This window comes from Macrobrachium nipponense, chromosome 11 (assembly GCF_015104395.2).
Source record: "Macrobrachium nipponense isolate FS-2020 chromosome 11, ASM1510439v2, whole genome shotgun sequence".
Classification (NCBI taxonomy): Eukaryota; Metazoa; Arthropoda; class Malacostraca; order Decapoda; family Palaemonidae; genus Macrobrachium; species Macrobrachium nipponense.
The window spans coordinates 38,921,365-38,943,939 of record NC_061087.1 but is presented as its reverse complement, the minus strand read 5'-3'; the positions used below and the strand labels follow the sequence as shown (position 1 = coordinate 38,943,939).

Below are 22,575 nucleotides of genomic sequence, written 5' to 3'. Positions count from 1 at the left end.
GGCTACATATTAGAATCTTGTTTTGAATAAGTAGTAGCCTAACCAGATTAGGTATGAATCCCTTTTTAAAGTGAATATCCTTCTATTAGCCCAGAAACAATATGGCTGAGTATCAGACAAGAGGGTAGACTAATTTAGATAATAAAACAATGAGATATTGTATATATATGAGGGATTTGTTTATCCCTAATGTAAGCAGTGGCATATATTAACTGAGAACCTGCTAAAAAATCCTTTATGATGACCTTAACATAGATTATACTAGAGATGTTAACCTAAGTGGCTTGGGTTAATTATTAAACAGGTTAGTCACAAACTAGCTTGAGTGGTTTTGGTTGGTATTATAATTAAAATTAAAAACTTGATATAGCCATGACAAAAGGGCTAAGTTTAAGTAATACAGACAGACAGGTCTTCAAAGCTAATCCTTGGAAGGTTTAAGTTAACATAGATCTTTTATAAAATGTATTAAAAATATATATACACTTGTATTCAAATTGACCTGTAAAATGAGTTTTACTGTTAGTAAATATTTGCAGGTGTTCATGATAAAAAAATAATCTATACTAATTAAATTTTCTAATAATAAGTTTTTTCATTACAGGGCCATCTTGAGACATGACCCTCAATTAAAATGTTCCATAGCAGGTTGCTCAGTGCATTTATTGCCAGTGAGCACAGCCCATACCACCTGCTGTAAACATAGTCCCTTTAATAATCAGGACAAGTTTGTTCAATGGCTAGATATGTGCAAAATTTGTAGCATGCTCTTGGCAGCAAGCTTTAAGGATGAAACTGTCTGTTTTAGGCTGTCTCGTGGATCCTAGGGCAGCAAGGGTGAGGAAGGGGAAGATTACATCTATCCGGCAGAACTCCGGCAGCATATACTTATCCCTTTCTCCGAAGATCCATATTTGAACCAAAACCCATTAGCATCAGTCCCAACTACACCCTAGATTCATCGTGAGGAAATACAGGAATCCTCACTTGGAGGGGAATTGCTTAAGAATTAAGAGGTAGATTGATACTGAAAGAACCTTGCTGAACCCAGAAGGATTAGGGATACTATTCTCAACAAGCCATGGGGGAAATATTATAGAAGTAATTCAATCCCCCATGCAGCTTTCAGAAGCTGATCAGGATCCTTCCCCCAAAAGGGATGCAAGGATCCACCTGAACCCAATGGAAATGACAACAGTTTTAGAGGGTTATAGTAATTTGCCCAGGACCTCTGCCCCCAAGGGAACAGGCAGCTGCATCTCAGCTGTAGTCAGGTTACACATGCTTCTGCCAAAAGGGATACACAGTTTGCGGCATTTGATCAGTTCTGTAAGGAAATAAATGAGTAACATCAAACATGCCCATGCCAATGAATGGCAACAGATAATGGACATATTGCATGATTCTGAACATGAAATTAAAGAAATCAAGTCAGTAATGTATACACCAAAATGTAAATGCCTTGCATCTTGCAACAGAAAAGGGAGAGTGGAAACCATATCTGCTCAAACAAGAGTTAAGGCTACAATCCCAATTGGAACCAACAAAGTGGCCAGTTCGGATTATGAGTCTTACGCTCAAAATGTAATGGAGACTCCAAAATCCTACTCCGATACTGATGACCTCAATATGCATTTTCTCTCCAGGTGGTAAGGATCTCATCAATGAGAGGAAGACCATAATAGAAGTTGTACACGTTGAGTTTAGAGACAGGACGGCATTTTGTAGACAGAATGGCGCCTGATACCACCTTCGCCAGACATGGAAAAATCTCAAAAGGAAACTTCTCTTACCTGGGAATATTGCATTGAAATCTGTAGACAACAGTCTTTACCAGGTGAATGGGAAATGGATCTATACTTATATTATGAATAAAACTCAGGTTGGTCATCATGTACCACCAGCCTTCTGCCCCTTCACATTTAAAATAATAAACCATAAGAAAGCACACTCTCAAAATTATATAATACATAACTAGAAGGGGAAACCATTGGCAGAACTAAAACAATTTGCTTAGGTTATCCCAGTTTCAAAAAACTCCACCGAAGAATGGGCAACACTTCAACTTCCTTTTGACAGGAAAAAACTCCCCCTAGATATTGCAACTCGGCAATTTGGTACCCTGATGAGAAGGATATCAGAAGATACTTCATCACCAGTTTTGTGCTAGGACCCACTTCCTTAGTATCTTAACCATTTCCCCCCTTGCTAGAAGTTTCCACAAAAAGGCTTCCAGAAGAATCCAGGACAATTTTTGCTGCTGTGGCTAAAAGCGTTATGAGAACATTATGGGAAGCACTCACTTTTTAGATAGGGGCATAAAAGTGCAAATGGAGGTATTGGAAAACTCCAACTTCCCAATGTGACTGCTTTATTAGAGTCTAATGCAGTGGTTCCCAAACTAGGGGGTTCACCCCCCTAAGGGGGCGTGAAGTCATCTGCTCAAAAATATTTGTTTAATTAGAATAATAAAATCATATAAAGAACAAATATCTGCCATTACATACTTGCAAAGTATAATTATAGCAGTCACTCCAACCCATTTTCTATTAAGTTAGTTCCCCTTACACGTTTTGGACATGTCACCAATACCAACCACACTGATGCCACTGAAGGACTCATCACAAACTCCCAATAGTACTCCAACATGTCAACCCGAGCACATATTCACTTTGTCCACGTTAGGGATTTATTTCACTCTTCAATTCTGGATCACATACCTTTCTTTAAGTTATTAAACTTTATTAGCTATTACTGGTGAGCAATGTGATCATTTTTCCTTAAGAAATTTTTATGTGATTGCTTTCCTGTTCATACATACTCATACAATCCATATGTGATTATGGAGTGTTATTGTGATTTCATATGTGATATTACAATGGCTGTTCTGCTGCATATAATTGTCAATGTTTTCAGCACGTTCCTACATCATATCTGAAATGTTTGTTTGTGTGTATCGATGGTTGTTGCGTCGTTAGCGCGGGTCAACTGAAATTGTATGTGTGTTTGTGTGTAGTGTATATGATATGGTGAAAGGGGACGATGGAGTGGTGCATGCCAATGTGGTATGTTATATGACTACTTAGTTGCTCCATGGTGCAGTTTATAAATTTGTTGCTATTTTCACTTTGCAGAAATGTCTGGAGCGAAGAAATGAAAGTATTCAGGTGAATATATCAAGTATGGCTTCACTGTCACAGAGAGGAATAGAATTCATCTCCCTCAGTGTGTCATATGCCATGCAGTCCTCAGCAATGACGCCTTAAGACCTGGTCGTCTGGAGCGACATTTGAGCACAAACCACAAAGCATTAAAAGAAAAGCCAAAGGAGTTCTTCACAGCCAAACTGCATGAGCTGAATCATATGAAGCTGGACTCAAGCAGTGTTTTTCATCAAGAAGCGTGGAAACTGGTGGAAGCATCTTATGAGCTGTCACTACTTATTGCAAAAGCAAAGAAGCCTCACTCTGTGGGTGAGACTTGTAAAACCCTGCCTTTTGAGTGCTGCAAATACTGTGCTTGGGGAAGAAAGCCAAAGAAAGTTATCAAAGATTTCCTTATCACAAACATCATTGCACCTTCTGATGTAATTAGAGCTTTCACCGAAAAAATTAATCTTTGGAAACGAAAAGTACAAGTTGGGAACTTTTCATCGTTCTCACATCTGAATGAGCTCTTATCTGAGACGAGAAAACTTGAGGAGTTTATGCACTTACTGAGGAGTTTATGCACTATTTTCCAGATGTCACAATGGAGAATTCTCTTTGGACATTGGTGCAGAATCCATTTAACACTGATGTGGAGTTGTTACTGGAATCATTGCAAGAGGAAGCCATCGATTTGAAATGTGACTCGAGCGGGAAAAGGGACTTTGAAACAATGAAGTTAGAAGAGTTTTGGGTGAAATATCTCTCCATGTACCCAAAAGTAGGTGAAGAGCAACTTCGTGTGATTCATCCCTTTTCTTCTACTTATCTTTGTGAAGCAGGGTTTTCAGCTCTTGTTGTCCTGAAAACAAAACAGCGCACTGACTTGATGTAGAAAATGACTTGCGTTGTGCGCTGTCATCCTTCAATCCTAGAATTTCTAATCTTTAGTTCATAAATTAGTTCATAAATTGTGCCTTAGTCTCATGAGTCTTTCCAAATATTATAAGCCATGTTTTCAAATCATCTATTCTTAAAATTGCAAGTCAATTTTGCCAATTTGTCAATGTTCAAACTTTTTTTTCGCTTCCTTTGAACCAAATGTTTTGTTTTTAGTTACTTAGAAAAATGTCTCTGGAATGTACTATTATTTGTTTGAGTGGCTTTAATTATTAAAATTTAATACAAACAGAGATCTGTTTTCCTGAACAATTCTAAGAAATAAATGCAAAAATCATTTCACATGAACAAAAGAGGGAGTGTGGGCATGCGGGTCTACTGGAAGCAAAAAGAGGGGGGCTGTCAGGTAAGATAGTTTGGGAACCACTGGTCTAATGCCTTCTGTCAGGACCTGTTTGAGGATTTTGTTGTTACTCAAGTTAAAGAGCAGGCATGTCAACAAAACTGTACTGTGTATGCTCTCCTGGGAAAAGATTTCAGTAAACAAAAAGACAGAAATTTCCCCTTACCCAATCCAAACAAGGCTCACTTTGATAAAAAATCATATAGGCCTTCAGTCACCTCTAATAGTTCTCCTTATAAGCAGGTAGGTGGTCAGTAGGGACAACTCCCTCTAAAGGGACAACAACCTACTCAGCAAAAGGCACATCCTTTTCATAAGGTCCAAATACCGTCTTATCAGTGAAAAGGAAGAGCAACACCTGGAATGCCCATCAAGGGTAAAGGGAGAGGAAGAGGAGATACCAATAGGGATTGTTTGGTCGGGGGTTGGCTTCAAAGATATCACAAGGAATGGATGTCTTCTCCCTGGGGACAGCATTATTCTCAATGGGCTGGGGTGGAAATGGTCTCATCTCCCCCATCTTTGAAAGGTTTCTTTAAAAAACCAGACCCCTCACAGAAAGATTACATGCAAAAGGCCCTGTTAAAAGTAGCCATAAAGAAACATTCGTTATTTGTCACCAAGCACGTCTCTTTGGTGTTCCCAAAAAGGATTCCTCTGAACAAAGAGTGATCCTCGAACATCGACATTGAACAAACACATTGTTTCCCAAAAGTTTGGAATGACTGGACCTGGACAGTTTCTATAAATCTGAAAGATGCATACTGGTACGTCCCTATTGCAGTTCCCTTCCGCCACTTCCTAGGGTTCCAGATAAGGAAAAATATGTACAGGTTCAAAGTCATGCCTTTTGGGCTAAAGCTAAACATTGCCCCAAGAGTCTACAAAATTGGTGACGGTAGTTGTCCTAGAACTCAGTAAAGAAGGAATACATCTAATAGCTTATTTAGATGACTGGTTAATTTGAGGGGCCTCAAGAGAAAAGTGCTTGAAAAACCTAAGAGCAGTGGTCAACAGACTCCAATCAAAAGGTTTTATGATAAATTGGAAAAAAATCCCACGATACACCCAGCAGACAGTTTCAGTGGCTTGGAATGCATTGGGATACTGTCCACTGCCTTTTGTACCTCCCTCTCAAAGCACAGAACAGAATAAGGAAAAACCTCAAAAGGTTCCTGACACAACCCATTGTTTCCAGATGACAGTTAGAGTGTATGATGGGTCTGCTGCAGTTTGCATCAGTAACAGATCCAGTCAGATTACAACTGAAAAACTTGAATAAATTTTGGATGTTACATGCGAGAAAAAAGATGCAAGACAAATCTCACAAAATGAATCAGAAAGTTGGAGAGATGCTTCGGCCATGGACCCGGAAGGGATATCTGGCAAAACAGGTCACCTTGACTTCATCTGTAAAAGTGGCAATACACACAGATGCCTCATTGACATGTTAGGTAAAGAATTGTCTCATCAATTTCCTAGAGCTGATAGGTGTCTTTTTGTCTCTCAAGAAGCTCAAACCCCCAGACGAGATACATTCTATTGTCCTAGACAACACAACTATAATGTCCTGCATCAAGAAATTGGGTTCACGTTCACCTCCTCTCAATATGTTCATGTTAGCCATCCTTGGATGGCACAGGTGAAGAAGTGGCACTTGTCTGCAATTCACCTTACAGGGTCTCACAGTGTAATAGCAAACTCTTTGTCAAGGAAGATGACAGTCTCAACAGATTGGACATTAGACAACCACTCTTTTTAAACAATAAGCAACCTACTTGTCTCAACAATTGGACATTAGAAAACAAGAATCACAAACTCCCAGTACATGTGTTCCCAAATTTGGGCAGTCAAGCAATAGCAAGAGATGCCTTCCTACAAGACTGCAACTGGAAGACGATATATTTTTCCTCCATTGTCCCAGATTTCGAAGGTTTCTAACAAACTCTTAACCTTCAAAAGAACAGCTTACCTAGTAGCCCAAAATTGGCCAAACATGCATTGGTTCCTATTACTTCAACAACGGGTGGAGAGATCAATTTCACTATTGTTCACTGTACTATCCCAGAAAGTAAGAGGGAAAGTCATTTACACATCCTCCTTTCTAAGCCGAAACCTTCACGTGTGGATTTTTCAAAATATAATCTACCGTGAAAACTACTCACCCAATATTGCTAGGTACCTGGTGCGAAAACTATGGACATTATCTATCCAGCAATACCAGTCTGTATGGAAAATATGGTTAGATTATATCCATACTGATAGCCCAATTGAGGTTTCTCTATAAACACTTCTAAATTTTCATATATACCTCTTTGAAGACAAGCATCTTGCAGTTACAACTATTATGGCATGCAAGGCAGCATTAACAGAACCCATGCCTTATGGATTTGGGATTGATTCCAGCATAGACATTGTCACTTCACTTCTGCGGTCATTTTCCCTACAAAGACCCCCTCCCGAAAGACTTCCAATTTACTTGGTTCCTGAATAAGGTACTTAAACTTTTATATACCCTTCAATTCAATGGACCTAATGCGACCACAACTCACATGCTTCAAAAAGCAATTTTCCTGGTAGCATTAGCATCAAAACCCTGTATTAGTGAATTGGGCTCTCTTAGACGGGGACAATATATTACACAATCTGCTGATAATCTATTACTATTGTATTCTGGTTCATCATTCCTGGTCAAGAATGAGAATCCTTTAAGAAGGAAATCTATTCTTATAAGAAAACTCAATTTAGCAGACAGAACATTATGCCCAGTTCAAACACTTAAGGTTTACCTAGAGGCCACGGCAAACATCCGAGAAGGTCCGATTTTCCTACTTCCTAGCACGAATGAACCACTCTCTCAACGAGAGCTAAGAATAATTTTAGTGTCCCTCATTAAAAAGGCTAACCCACATTCCTTTCCTAGATCACATGATATTAAGAAAGCACAGTAAGTAGTACATGGTTGTCCTTCTTCAGAAATGTATCTTTTGAAGATGTCTCCGAATGTACTGGGTGTTATTAGAGTCAGTATTCTTAAAACACTACTGCCATGAGCTGGAACACATTCGACTGCACTGTGTATCAGTAGGTGTTATGGTTAGTCCTTAACCCATAGCCGCTATACTGAAAAACCAGGGGTCTCCTAATGGTTGGGTATGCTGACTATCTCTGGGGAAGGTGTGTCAAGACTGCAACCATACCCAGCATGCTTAGGTAAGTCACGGTAGAACTTTACACTAAAAACATATAATCTTGCTTAGTTTCATGTTCTTTTTACTCAAACTAGTGGCTTGACCTTGGACTGGAGATGTTTTAGTTTAAATTTTGAGATGGTTGGGATGGAAATTTTGGGAGCTTAGTTTTTTTGTCACCTGTCAGTTTCTTTGTAATACTCCTTTGAGGTTGAAACAGTGAAAACACTATCAAAAAACAGGTTTTGACTTAGGAAAATCCTATTTTTGGTATGTAGTTGCATTGAGTCCTCAAAACCCTCCCACTTCCCTGACAAAAAGCCATTGGATTTGGGTAAAGGCTTATCCTGTGTTGACCAACAGAGTAATGGTTCTTGGTCTTTTAACTGGCCCGATCATAAAACAAGGTGGGTAATGCACATGTACAATAGTCACTTCTGCAGTTTTGACGTAGGAAACTGGGTACAGCTTTGCTGAAGACAAGATAAAATGCCTTCTTGTCTTTGTGTCCATTATACTCTATCCATTATACTCGAGTCCATTATACTCTATTATGGCATAATATCCAGCTACAGGACCAGGCTAAAAGATATTTCTTTGATATTAGTTTAGTCACCATGGGGTATTGGCACACACCATGAAGGGTAACTCCTTTGAGGACTCAACAGCAACTACCAAAAATAGGTTTTCCCTGCGTCAAAACCTGTTTTCTATGCCTCTCCCCTTGTAGGCCGCCAGAGTGCCAGTCTGTCACATTTCTCAGCTGCCAATGACTCTCTCTGTTCCTTGCTGTGCTGTCAGCTGTGTCATTGCCACCAACTTCCATTTCTGTGCCTTCTGACTCTCTCACCCAGACTATTTTTTATAAAGTCGAAGGTATTTTTATGAAGAGGTTTGATTATTCAAAGATCAAGGAATCCAAGAAGAGACGTCGTAGATACCCTTCTTCATCTTCGTCTTCATCTTCATCATCATGCTCTTTGTCTTCATTGTCTGTTCTGTCCTTCCCTGTCAGACACTGGAGAAAGAGACTTCTTAGCCTCTCCGCGTAAAAAGTTTTTTGAGGCCTCTTGAGAGTCTTGTTCTTCTTCTCCAGTAGTTGATCTATGTTCAACCAAACATGCTTGTGCCAAATCTGTTCATGCCTCTGCTCATGTTACCTCTCAGAACCATTCTTCCATCAAGGCACACATACATGTTCCTTCTGCCATTTTCGATGTCCCATGACCAGTTGATGGCTCCTGTGCTGCAGTGATTTTAGACAGAGATTCATCCTCTAGGACTGCCAAACCTACAGATTGTGCTCCTCCACAGAAGACATCTGTTGTTTCTACTCCATGTGCAAGTGTTTCTCAGGTTTGTAGGAAGGATGACAAAGCCCCATCAAGAAATAAAAAATGCAGGAGCCCTCTCCCTGGAGGTCTTCCTCTCCTGTCCACGTCTCACTTACTGAAAGTCCTTGAACTTCACCTTCATAGCATCATTCCTGTTCTTGTTCTCCTAGAAGAGACTGTGTTCAGTGTTTTCTCTCACACAAATATGACTGATTCGTGTTCTTGTTCACATGGACGTGACAGAGCTATGCCTAACATGAGTCACTCACATGAACATGACCTTGATTCATGCTCTCGTTCACACAGCCATGAACCAAGCTATATGTACCACAAGTCCTGCACGGCCTACTAACAAATCATGGCATTTATCTCCTCGTGACCAGCGCTTTTGTCCACATGTCCGTGACCATGATATTTGCTCTCGTTCGCACTGCCGCGACCAGTCTTATGTCACAGGAGTCCTTCACGGGCCTCGTGATCTATCACAACGTTTATTTTATCATAATTCTTATTTTCATTCCCATGGGCAGGTTTGAGACAAAGAAGGTTCCAACTTGCCCTAAGGACTTACAGGCCCCCAAGAAAATCTTAGGCCCTGAAAGAGCCTATGCTCCAGTAATAAATCAAGACGTTTTAACTATGCCTGACTTAGCTGACAGTTTGGATCATGGCTCTCGAGGCTAGTTTGTGGAGGATGCATACCATCAAGAGTTCTTAACTTCCTATTTTGAAGTCGTTGAATTAATTTGTGGTTATAATGACTTGACTGAAGAGACTGTGCCAACCAGTTTGGATTTATCTTCAGTATCAAAGTCTTGCTAGGATCTAAAAAAAAAAAAAAAAAAAAGAGGCAAAGACATCTCTAGTGTTCCCGTGCTTCAAACTTGCCTGCAGAATTCATAAATAAGTGAATTTTCTTATCTCAGATCGGGATAACTTTATGTATGTAGGTCTTTCAAGTTACCACCTACACCTCTTTCTCAACAAACGAATTTATGCAACTTCAGTGGATGCTTTGCAACCAAGGCAAGTCGATTCAGGCCCAGTTTGGTTAGACACAGGTATATCCTTGGACCAAGTCAAGGTAGAGGACACATCCTTTACCTTTCAGGAATCTGCAACATTGGAAGCAACTGCTTCATCAGCCTTCCAGACTTTTTCATGGTTAGACTTATGGTTAACAGCAGTGCCAAAGATGTCTTCCACTGTGATGACCACCTCTGAAGACAGTGCCTCCTTTATTAGATTGTTATAGTCTGGTGGGGACACCGTCTTACTTGACCCATCTAACATCTAACATGTGGGCCAACTGCTGCTTAAAAGAAAGGATTCTGTCCTCCCCAAGTTCTCGAGGTTCATAATACTGATTCGGCATTAGCTGTGTGTTCTCACACATGAGCTCACTAAATTGTTCTAGAAACTTCCATGAACATGCCCTGTTTGGTGCACGAACAGACACACACGACTGCATTTTTCTGACATCACGATTACACGACTTTTGACCAGCCAGGTCAACTTGCGCACCCGCGCCCTCACCGATGAGACTTCATAATGTTATGCTTACATATACTTTGTGTCGTTTAACCACCTAAAGTATTCGCTGATATCTTGAAGCTTTTCCATAACACTCATGACTGCTGTTACACATTCCAATCTGTTCATGACAGTCTGTTGCACCCTAATTTTAATTACTATCGTTATTCAATGTGCAGGTAACATAATTTACAAAATACTCTTTGCATTTTGATTTAGTATATGTATAAAAGTATCTGTACAAACTACTCAGCACCTAGAATTTAAATATTTGAAATATCTGTATATAAAATCAATATAAAATACTTTTGAAATGCAGTCCCTTAAATTGACTTTATGAGAGAACTAATGCATATAAAACATATTTCAAGTCTGTTTCTGTGAAAATGGAACTTGGTTTCTCTCATATTGTATATAAACAGAATTTGCATTTTATATAAAGTAAAACAGATTTTCAAAATTCATTGGTTTCCAGTCCAAAGCCTACATAAAAACCCTGTGACCATTATATGTATATCTATTGAGCATATGTAATATGAATGTTGGATGAGCTAGGTTCTTTGCCCAAGTAAGAATTAAAGGAAATGAATATGGTGACAAAACAGATCAAATCTAACCAAACTGGAGAGGATTTCTTGGTATTATTATACCTTATTATTGTGGATGAATGTCAGACTTCTTTGAATGATGAACAAAACTGCATCTAAAACAAGATTGTGATATTCTTTATTTCTAAAAGGATTTCATATCAAATTGTGATATTCTTTATTTTTAAAAGGGTTTCATATCATAGTATGTCTAGCTTGTCTTTGATTTGGTCATCTGTGTACACATTTGGCTCATTGATATTTTTTCAAGCTCAAATCAGTTTAATTTTAGATAAGAGAATCAGATGTTAGATGTTAAGTCAGCAAATGTATCATATGAAAAAATAATTACAAAATTATCCTTTATCATTGGTACTTGCGTACTTACAGACAACATTCAAAGTTAAATCAAGGAATTTTAGTACTTTATTTTCGAGGATATCAGTTAGATAGTATTTAGTAATTCAGTCAGTAACAGATAATTAGAAAGAAAAATGTTTGCTGAATCACAATCAGGTACTAATTGCTTTGAATGAAGCTAAACAATAATGAAGGCAACCTAAGTATGGAAATTTGGTTCCAACAAGTGTGTTCAGTGTTTTGAAAGTAGTTGAGATGTTAAAAGACTGTCTGTACAAATAGAGGATCCACTAAAAATTTCTGTTGCATAAACTTGAAAAGTGGCTGAAATTCCCGCACTACTATCAGAATGCATGTTGATTGTTATCCTGTGAATATTCACATATGTGAGTTTCATAAGTTTGATACTCAAAGAAGGAAACAGATAAAACTCCTATTTTTTTCTTTCTCACAGTATAAATAATTTAGCATTACAAGTTTCATCGAAAATGGCCTCCTAGTTGCCAGTTATCTTAAATTCCAATTTTATGGAAAGTAAATATTACCTAAAAAAGATTTTGAAATCAGACAAAAAAGGCTGAGCACAAAACTGAAGTATTACCTCAAAATTTGAATTGACTTTAAATTAGTTAAAACATAACATGTACAGCATTAGTATGTCTATTTTGTTTAAAGGAGAGTAGATATTTTCTATATTTGTAACAGACCTTGTTTTTCCTCTTCTCTTCGCAGTATAGATCAACAGGATTTGTGATAGTAATTCACTTTGTCCTAAAGAATTTAGTAAAACAAAGGAAATGCAGCAACAAACAGATATTGTGCATGTGTGTGTGTGTGTGTGTGTGTGTGTGTGTGTGTGTGGAAAACTTTTGTATCATTTACAAAGAAGTTATATGTGATTCTCATCTCATATAAGAATAAGTTGACATTTTACCATGGATAAGTGAATTATGTTAAGAAATTTCTACCCTAATTAAACTTAGAGAATTACAAATAGCCATTACTAACAAGAGCTGCCCTCTCATATAAACCTGTTATATAGTTTTGCGATGAAGTAAACAAAAGTGATAATTCATTCCTTCATAATTTTTGTTTATATATTGCATCTGGCTATTAGTTTTTCCACATGGGTTATAAAGCGTTCATGTCTTGTAGAAGTCAGTCTCACTGATTCTTATGGATGTTTGATGTGCATTTTCTTCAAATTATGATTAGTTTCGTCGGAACTGCAACCAAGACTAAAAAGAAAATTTAGCCAAAGCAAAGCGTGTTTTTAAAATTTGCATCGATTACAATAGCTTGTAGTTCAGTGTCCACAGCCAAATCTGGGACCAAATTTCCGTAGAATTTCGCGCTGGACTCCACATTGAGCAATAAGTATGTGAATGGATTTTCATTATCCTTGGTTATGGGATCCATTATTTACTATCATATTTAGACGACTTCGCTAATTGAACCATTTACTAACAACCTCCAATTCTTGGCAGTCTCACAAATTCCGAGGAGGTTTTGACTTCTTTGAGTAAACCAAGGGTAGGCACAGAAGTCGTCTTATAAGAAAATGACATTTTAATGGTTAAACCATTGTCTCTATTATCATAAATAGATATATGTTTCTTACAAAAAACTCTGTCAGTAGAACAACGGCGTTTTCTGTCATTTCATCTTTGAAAACACTTCATTTTCACGTTTATCCAAGGGACTTTTATATAAAAGATACTGTGTCCTTAGTCATTTTCATATATGATGTAGTGTGGTATCAGTGAGTCTTTTTAATTTCAGGTATTATGCAACTTCCTTTATTGATCACATTTCTTTCAATCATTCTAATGTGGATCTGGCTTTGGTAGGTAACCATCATTTGAATTTGATCCTACCCTACCTTGATGCACAATTACTATCCCCACAGTTTTAAATAAAAGTATTATGCATTAATATGTATGTGCTAATTGTGTTTCTAAATGGCTTTCAGTGCCTCTTATTTTCTTACATACTTTATCATATGCATACAATATATACATGTATCACAACGTCTAAGTCAGTGCTCTGGTATCGTTACTCTTAGGGTTTTATTGATCTTTTTATTCATTTTTAATTTTGACTTTTAATTTAACTTTTTGTATCTCTTATTTTGCACTATTTCTTTATTTATTTATTTTATTTTTGAAAGATGACTAAGGGCCTTTAATTGCTTTGACTGTATAGCGTTATCTCCCCAGCCCACAGTGATCAATCACAGACAAAACGACTCACATAATGGCAGTAGATTAGAAATTTATAGAATGGCTAAAGCTATAATACTATAATATTTTACCATTATACTCACAAATAATCTACATGAAAAATAAAGATCGCCTTTACTTCATGCCTTAGCTCACACTTTGCAAAAATTAAACTTATCTTTGAACATTTAAGTTGTAGAAAAGATATTTTTCCTTAAATATGATATTAATCAACATGAGGGCATTGAACATTTTCGTATTCATCATCGGTTTAAACAACAATCCCATGGAAAAAAGGGTTAAGCTACTTTAACCATGTGATGAAGAAATGGAATATCAGTGTCCAGTAATCATAAATTCAATTATTAATACATTTTCACTTAAATTTGTGAAGCCTTGCCTTTAGGTATGTAATTGCAAATCAGCCACGGGAACTCTGGGAAGTAGGTGCTGCTGTAACAGAAGGAATGAAAGGCTTCAGGATGTGTCTCAATCTCTTAACCAGATCATAAGTGCGAGTGGGAATCTGACTTCATGCCAACTTGAGGGCCATTGACTCCCTTGATGACCTTGTTAATCCTTTTTAGTTTTCTGTAAAAGAAAACTATTGAGATACCTTTGTCTGTCCATTTGCACTTTTTCTGTCTGCCCTAAACTACTGAAGCTAGAGGGGTGCAAATTGGTATGTTGATCATCCATCCTCCAATCATCAAACACCAAATTGCAGCCCCCCTAGCCTCAGTAGTTTTTATTTTATTTAAGGTTAAATTTAGCCATGATTGTGGATCTTGCAATGCTATAGGAATGGACACCAACGGGCCGCTGCTCGTACAGAATTATACATTGTACAGAAAACTCCTTTGCCCTGAAGAAACTTCGGTGCATTTTTTACTTGTTGTTTTGTTCGAAATAACAACTTACAGGGTATCACAGCGTCACTGGATATGGAGTCCCTTTTGCTGAATACACTCGTAGACAGAACCAGTGGTTATAACCTCTAGAATGTGTATGAATAAATTGACTGCCTGTTTGGAGTCATTCGCTGGCATCATCTATTCAGAATCAACTGTGAAGTAAATTTGGAGGATTCGATGCTGTCAGACAAATCTTGACATTTCAAATTCCAATCTAAAGTTAGAAAATCTATGCAAATAATTTTCTCTTCCTGGAACCCTCTCATAAACATTCCCATATGATATATACAATTTGAATTTACATTTCCGTAAAAGGTCTGTGCTTATAATTTTAGCAAGCATCCAAAAACTGTCAGGAAGCCATGTGAAATTGTTACTGGGAAAATGCTAAATAAAAGTCAAAGCAGCGACAAGTCTACAATGTTCGAAATGTAATTACGTAACTGGTATTCATGAAAACATGACGGCAAAAGAATCAAACCAATACTGTACAAATTCAGTCTTCAATATTTTGTGAAGATTGTGATTGTATTTACGTATCACAATTTCACAGCTTGAGGTCAGTTTGGTAGAAAAAATGGAAATATTTCTGGAAAACAGCATGCTCGTACACACACATTTACGTGTGCCGTAGCTAAAGTTTGAATACTCTGGTTTTAAAATGTGAGCCAAGACAATAAAAAGCCAATAAACATTCATTGACCATCGTAAATTTGAGAATTGGGTAAGACAAACAAGCTAACCTTCCTAACAAGCCACCAAAACGCTAATCACAAATTCGTTTTTATCTTTAGCCGAACTTTTCATAAATAAATTACATAAATATTTTATGTAAAAATCGACGTTCGCAGAATGCTAAAACATTCAACTCCTTTTGCGCGCCTTTGTTGTGGTTTCTTAATGATTCTTTCTCTAATAATGCTTCAGTTGCTTCTCTTGTAGAGTATACAAATAAATTAATATAAATTTCATCTGGATGGAAATTTGCCTTTTTGTTAAGTCGTGGTATACAACCTGTTAAAAACATTATTTGCATAGTGAATTAACAGGTAAGTTTTGATATGATGAGGGCAGATTGCCATGTAAGGTGAAAAATAAATATAGGTATTTATTCAAATTTATTAGCTGAACTAATCTTCACTTCATAATATGAAACTTCGGTTGTCTGCAGTCGTCTTCATGTTTGCTGAAGTTGGTTTTTTTCACTATGGAAGACTTCCAGGCTCCTCACAAGATGATTTATAACTTAGACTGAAATAAAAGTAAGAAAATTCTAATGTGCTTTCAGGTTCATGTACATACCTATCTATAGATAAATACTTGTCATTCTAGTTCAGTTGTATAAATGTGTTTTGAAAATAAAATGAATGTCTCCACCCAGAACTGTTTTGAAAAATGCTCATACAATAAAATAGCATCTGTTATAAGTGTTACTACTTTAGTTAACAACAGTGAGAGAGAAAATATCTATGTTAAATTGAAAAATTCACTGAATAATGAATTCCCCAGTTTGGAGAATGGGGTAGTAAATTAAATGCTTTCTGAACCAAGTATGCTAATTGACCCAGCAAATTCGACATCTGACTTGATTGCTTGTTTTTTTTTTTTTCTTTACTAAGTTATAAGAAGCAAATATCTAACTCACATTAACATGGATAGCCAACACTCCGTCGTCTTCCGAAGTCTTGATTTCAATATAGGCGGTTCCATCGCCGTTAACTGTTACAGACTTGCCGGTACAGGATCCTCCTTCCTTGGAGCCAGAAATGACGTCACAGTAGGTACCAGCTGACAGGCAAGTCTAAGGAAGAACCGATAATAGTACGATTTGGAAGGATTTCGTTACTGCTGGTTATATCTCTCAACTTGAGCCTAAAAAGGTATACATGTAGAATAACCACAATAGCAATGCATTTCTTCTTTCAGTGAATTTCCTTCATTACCTGCAAAGTTTGTGTGAAGTCGTAATTGTCATTGTTGATGGCGATAAATCCTCTGTCTCCTCTGCAGAAAGCAATCTGGTTGTTTCCATTGTCCCACCAGTCATTCATGTCAGTTCCTTTGGCAAAGCAAAAGGACGCTTGAGTCAGGATTCTTTTTATATGTATGAATGTAAGGAACAGTAGAAAATATGGAAGAAATGGGAATACTCACCAATTATTATCAAACGATTGCCAACTAACAGGAGAAAGACGAGAAGTCATATACTTTATCGACGTTACTTCAGGCGATAATTATAGGTTATGGCTCTACAATAACACATCTGTATGTACGTAATTTTCAGCTACACTAGAAATGGTTCTTAATCGTATTCTGTTCCTTTTACATATCCTTTGTTGAAGGACTACTGTGGGTCTTCGCTCATCCTGTTATTCTGAGAACTCCATCCAAATTTCATGTGGTACTCAGATATGTACCATTAATGAAAAAGGTCGTCTACAGGAGAATGAGTCTATATTGTAAACGTGATTATTGTACTACGAGCTTGTTAGTGCATGCTACGAGTGCTGGAATGGCGCTGCTATCTCCCCTACCCTCCCAATCCCCCACCTGCCCACTGGGGCAGACAAACAGGTTTGCAGCAGGAGGGTGGATGTCTCTCTTACCTACCCCAGTCCCTCCTGGGGCGGACAAACTGGTTTGCACGGTGTGGGTAGCTGTGTCACGTCTCCCCTACTGTCACCTGGGGGTGGGGGGGGGGGGACATAGCAAGATCCACTCGGATTTAATTATCGTAGATATTTTTCTCAATCATCGGGAGATTCATTTGAGGGTGCCAGAAATCATTAGAATGGGAGGAACAGGAGAAATAACTTGTTTCTCGGAAGTGGGTGAGGTCAATAAGTATGCTGCAGTACTCAGTCTCGTTTGAGTTCTCAACTACTGCCTTAGTTATAGAGGAAGCTACTTGCAGAAAGAGAGAAGTAAAATTAAGTAAAGTGGAATGGAGAGAAGCGGACGACTGAAAATCAACATAAAAAAACAGCTACATTAAGTGGAAAGATTCGCTTAGCTAAACTAGTGGTAAATAAAAGTAGCTATCTGTAACAAGCAGAATTTTACGATGCATGGAGAAGTAATAAACTTATCAGAGGTGGGAACATTAGCAAGAAAACCTGAAATTTTGAAGAGGCGCAACTACAGAATCCTCAGATGCATCAATGAAGCATGGTCTATGGTGAGAGGATTTCATAATTTATTAGATAATAGACTGCAGGAGAGAGGTATGTCCAGTAACTGGAAAAATAGACTACTATTTCAAAGACTGCAGTGGTATGGACATGTTATAGGAAGGTATGAGGAACAATTTGTCAGAAGAGTAGTCAATGTGGAAATAGCAGGATTGCAGGACAGTAGGAGGACTCATGGATAAGGGACAGATCAGATGGCTATACAGGCAGACAGTGCTTAAGGCAGAAGAGAGTGGAGAGAACTCATTTCGAGTCTAACCTCGAAAAAGGAAATCTGACTGAAAAATCCTAATAAAGATAGGGATGACATGATTCCTAAAACAGGAAAATTCTGCCTTTGGAAAATTTATAATTATCTTTCTGGAAGTGCAGTAAGGGAAAAACTTTTAAATCTCTTGTTCATCTTGAAAATACAGTACCAAAGTTGCCCTCTTTAATAAGAATCCAAGGCTCAGTTTTTAGGTATTCATTCTCATTATAAATGGAATACTGATGTGCCTCAATTTACCAGTACAGCAAGAACTGGAGCATAATTACCATGGGCAACATTTCGGAATTCAACCATGTTGAAGATCTGCCGCCATCTGTGCTCGCACATCCATCCGCCTCCGCAGGTTGCATCAGGGTTGATGGTGGGACCGACGATATTCTCCTGGCCGTCCATTGGAGGACCCACCCAGTCATTCTCATCGTGATCACCCACCCAGTGTTGTTCCCAGTAGTAAGAGGACATAACACGGGTGAACCCATATGGCCAGGCTAACATGAAAGCAGTTGCCATCTAGTGTATAAAAGAGCAACATTATACATTAGAGTATGTATGTAGTATGTACACAGACACATATATATTTATATATATACGTATATATATGTGTGTGTATATATATATGTTATATATATATATATGTTGTGTGTGTATTGTGTATATATATATAGATATATATATATATATATATATATATATATATATAGATATATATATATATATCTAAAAAAGGAGCCCATAAAAATGCTAAAATATAGAAAGTAATTACTATATTTCAGAGACTGCTGTCTCTCTCTTCAGTTAGGTAATGAATGAGAAAGGTTACAGAAAAGGCCGAAGAGATCCACCCTTTTCTGTAATTTTTTTCTGTAACTTCTCATTCATTACCTACCTGAAGAGAGAGACAGCAGTCTTTGAAATATAGTAATTACTTTCTATATTTTAGCAATTTTTTGGGCTCCTTTTGTTAGATGGAATTTCTTTTGTTTTAACAGACTATTTCTTATATATATATTATATATATGTATTTTATATTATATATATATATATTTATATATATTAATATATATATATATATATAGTATATATATATATAGTATATATAATATATATATATATGTATCATATATATATATATATAATATATATATATATATAATGTGTGTTCTATTTCTCAATGTATATATAATATAATATATATATATATATATATATATATTATATATATAGATGTATATATACTATATACATACATACATACATACATACATACATACATACATACTACATACAATACATACATACATACATCATACATACATGTATATATGTGTATGTGTGTATGACAAAGCATATACAAGTAAGTATATAAATTTATCATTATTTACAATTCCTCACTTACTTTCAGTAACGTTATTGACAAGTTACATAGAAATTTACCTCTTATTTTTGCTACCTAAAAACTGTAATTCCAAATTTCTTAAGGATGATTTGACATCGACAGCAAGCCACTATGATAATTAAAAACACTTGCCTAAGGAGAATATAAAAAAATTCCTGTACCTTAGTTTGGGCCTTAGCTTCCAGATTTAGCTAATTGGATAGGGTTTGGGGGTAGAAGTCTCCAACTTAAAGTTTCCTTGTCAGTAGGGTTTGGCATTCAATCTTTGACTTTTCTCTGTTCTTGATGACTCTCTTGAATTAAAGTAAATTCCAGAAAGGTACCTTAAACACAATATCAGGACGCTGTAATAAATCGTTTTTGCTGATACAGAGGACATCTCAAGCGACAGGAATAATGTTTCTAACCTTGTATAACCTTGCATCTCGGAAGGTAAGAATCATCTTTCCTCCAGCACCGTGTCCTCTCTGGTTGTCATGATTGTCGATGAAGACAAGAGCATATTGCCTGTCTATCATCCCCCATCCCTCTCCGAAGTTCACGAGCCATTTGAGCTGGTTACTGCCACGGAAAGCCTCACCCAAGAACTTACCATACTTGAACTCGGTCACTCGACCATTGCCAACGTATTCTTTGCTGGTGACGGCCTCTCCACCTGGAGGGAGAGTTGGGTTCCTGGATAAACTCGCAACTTCCGGGTAATCAATGCAATATATAATATACATTGGATTCTATTGTACATAGTGTTCCTGTACTTACCTAAATCAATAACTTCTTGGAAAATAAAAGGTCTGGCATTGGCACCAAAATGCTCAGTGTTGAGGTCTTTGAGACCATCGAAGATAGCCTGGAAAGAAATACAACGAGTGATGAAACATTTTAAAGATTTAGGGAAAGACTTGACGGAAATTTTAGTTATAATATTTGGTTTTCATTTCCAGGTAATAAAAGAGATTCACTCTACTGAACAGCAAAATAATTGCTACGAGGTACCTTCATGTCTCCTGGCCACATGTGCTTGCTGGCATCGACTCGGAAGCCAGCCACACCGTAGTCAATAAGCTTGTTGAGATAGTCCTGGATTTTCCCTCGCACATATTCCGTTCCTTGATTCAGATCATTCAGACCTGATAGTTTGCAGTTTCGGACCTGGAAGTAAACATCCGGTGAAGGTTCTTACTGAGAGTGCAAGTGTCAAATATTGATGCGCTGCTCCCTCGACAGTTACTGCAGGAATTCCAATGACTCCCTGTGGGTTACTAACAGACTATGCTTCTACTTTGTTTCATCTTTAAATGATTTTTCTCTACTATCATGTTTCATTATGCTTTTATTGTTTCAGACTGCATTTCGAATAGTAGTTGGTGTTCTTGGAATTTTCATAAATAAACAATCAAAATTAAAGAAACATTTTAATTCAAGAGCTTATTTTCTTTATTTGATCCAATGCGTGGGACATGTGAGTTAGAGTTCATGTCCAGAAACAATAAAATTATCAGTGATAATGTAATGTACCCTCAGAATATGGAACTTAATTAAAACAAGCATCTTTTACGAGAGCATGGTCTAAACTATATTTTTTACGAAACTATTATAGAGTAGATAGTTTTTTAAGAACTGGAATTTTCAGTTAAGACATGACTTGAGAATCGGTAAATACTTAGTTTACTTATGAGCTATTGTACAAATCGTTTCTTACCTCAAATTATGCAGCAGATAAAATAATAGAATTTCGGAATTTTTGCAAAAAAATTACCTCTGCTATCTGGAAAGTGAAGTCATCTAAATTTTAAAGATAGCCCCAATGAAGTTTTTACTAGCAAAATGAACGGGTAAATACCAATATCATGAGTGTAAGTTACACTGATAGCCTGTTTTCGGGTCGGGTTTTTTCTTTATTTTTTCTTAAAGGCCAAGTACTCATATATCTCTGGTAAAATGAAATTGATCTACACGATAGGGATAGCTGAATTAGCCTTACGGAATAAAGAATTTTTATTTTTTATTTTTTGTGAAGTTGAGAGGCGGAGTTGGGTGTAATTTGCTCATTATAATTCCTATAAAAATAATGGAAACGCAGAAGGCGACCTTCTTTTAAAAAGGGTGGAAGGAGTATGCCCACCTAGTTCCGTTTGTGGTGGCTAAGATTCTGGTCATGGCCTACTAATCTTGACTTAAAAAAAAAAAAAACTGTAAAGTGTGCCGGAGTTTTGTTGCCACAATCAAGTTTTCTGTATAGCATATAATGCTGTATGAAACTCTCAGCCATGGCCCATGAAACTCAGCCGCGGCCCATGAATGTTCCAGCCACGACCCGGTGGTGGCCTCTGTTGTTGACACCTCTTGCAGTGCCAGGTACATGATCATGGCTAACTTTAACTTTAAATTAAATAAAAACTACTGAGGCTAGAGCGCTGCAATTTGGTATGTTTGATGATTGGATGGTGGGTGTTTAACATACCAATTTGCAGCCCTCTAGCCTCAGCAGTTTTTAAGATCTGAGGGCGGAAAGAAAAAGTGGGGACGGACAGACGAAGCCGTCTCCTTAGATTTTTTTTTTTCTTTTTTTCTTTTACAGGAAACTAAATACATGAATTTTGTCTGGAAGTGTCATTACCTGGTTGGCATCACTGTAATCCTCGATGCCTCCCGAGGCAGTGTGGCAGTTGCCATCGTTGAAATCGAATCCAGAGTAGGGCACTCCAGGGTAACTCTGGGCGCCGGAATCAAACGATGTTCCTCCCGTGCCCACTGTACCCGAAGGCCATCCTCCCGACATGTGATTGATGACAGCGTCTGCGTAGATTCTAAACAAGAGAAAGTCTTCGTGTTGTTCTTATTCAAGGAAACGGTAGCATAAACCTCAAAACAGTTTATGTGTATGAACAGTTTAAATGTGTATCAATCGAGACATTTTTAGCTTTGCATGATTACGTAACAACAGTGCAATAATCTATGTTTTTAATGAAGCCCTGATAATCGATTCAAGCTTTATCACAGGTTCGATTTAAAATTACACTTCAATAAAGTCTTTTCTTTGCCTTAATTACCATGTTTTATACACATTCTTGGTATTATGAATGACATTAATTTCATTCTGGCCGTTCGTTTTGTGAGCTCAAAGTTA

General features: G+C 37.3%; 1 protein-coding gene and 1 long non-coding RNA gene across 3 annotated transcripts in view; one reads left to right on the top strand and one right to left on the bottom strand.

The window, feature by feature from the left end:
* LOC135205433 (uncharacterized) overlaps positions 1 to 4,339 on the top strand; it is a 110,685-nt gene extending 106,346 nt beyond the window's left edge. For both annotated transcript variants that reach the window (XR_010312530.1, XR_010312531.1), the window contains exon 3: positions 3,135 to 4,339. This is a non-coding gene — a long non-coding RNA (uncharacterized LOC135205433). The remainder of the gene's footprint in view (positions 1 to 3,134) is intronic.
* Positions 4,340 to 15,697: 11,358 nt separating this feature from the next.
* The window catches only part of LOC135205428 (alpha-amylase 1-like), a 13,302-nt gene continuing 6,424 nt past the window's right edge, over positions 15,698 to 22,575 (bottom strand). Inside the window, exons 5-12 of the mRNA XM_064236001.1 lie at positions 22,066 to 22,255; positions 20,442 to 20,597; positions 20,208 to 20,295; positions 19,856 to 20,103; positions 18,319 to 18,562; positions 16,534 to 16,649; positions 16,236 to 16,391; positions 15,698 to 15,841 (exon numbers count right to left, since the gene is read on the bottom strand). Of these exons, the coding sequence (XP_064092071.1) occupies positions 15,830 to 15,841; positions 16,236 to 16,391; positions 16,534 to 16,649; positions 18,319 to 18,562; positions 19,856 to 20,103; positions 20,208 to 20,295; positions 20,442 to 20,597; positions 22,066 to 22,255 (1,210 nt within the window). The 3' untranslated portion in view covers positions 15,698 to 15,829. The remainder of the gene's footprint in view (positions 15,842 to 16,235; positions 16,392 to 16,533; positions 16,650 to 18,318; positions 18,563 to 19,855; positions 20,104 to 20,207; positions 20,296 to 20,441; positions 20,598 to 22,065; positions 22,256 to 22,575) is intronic.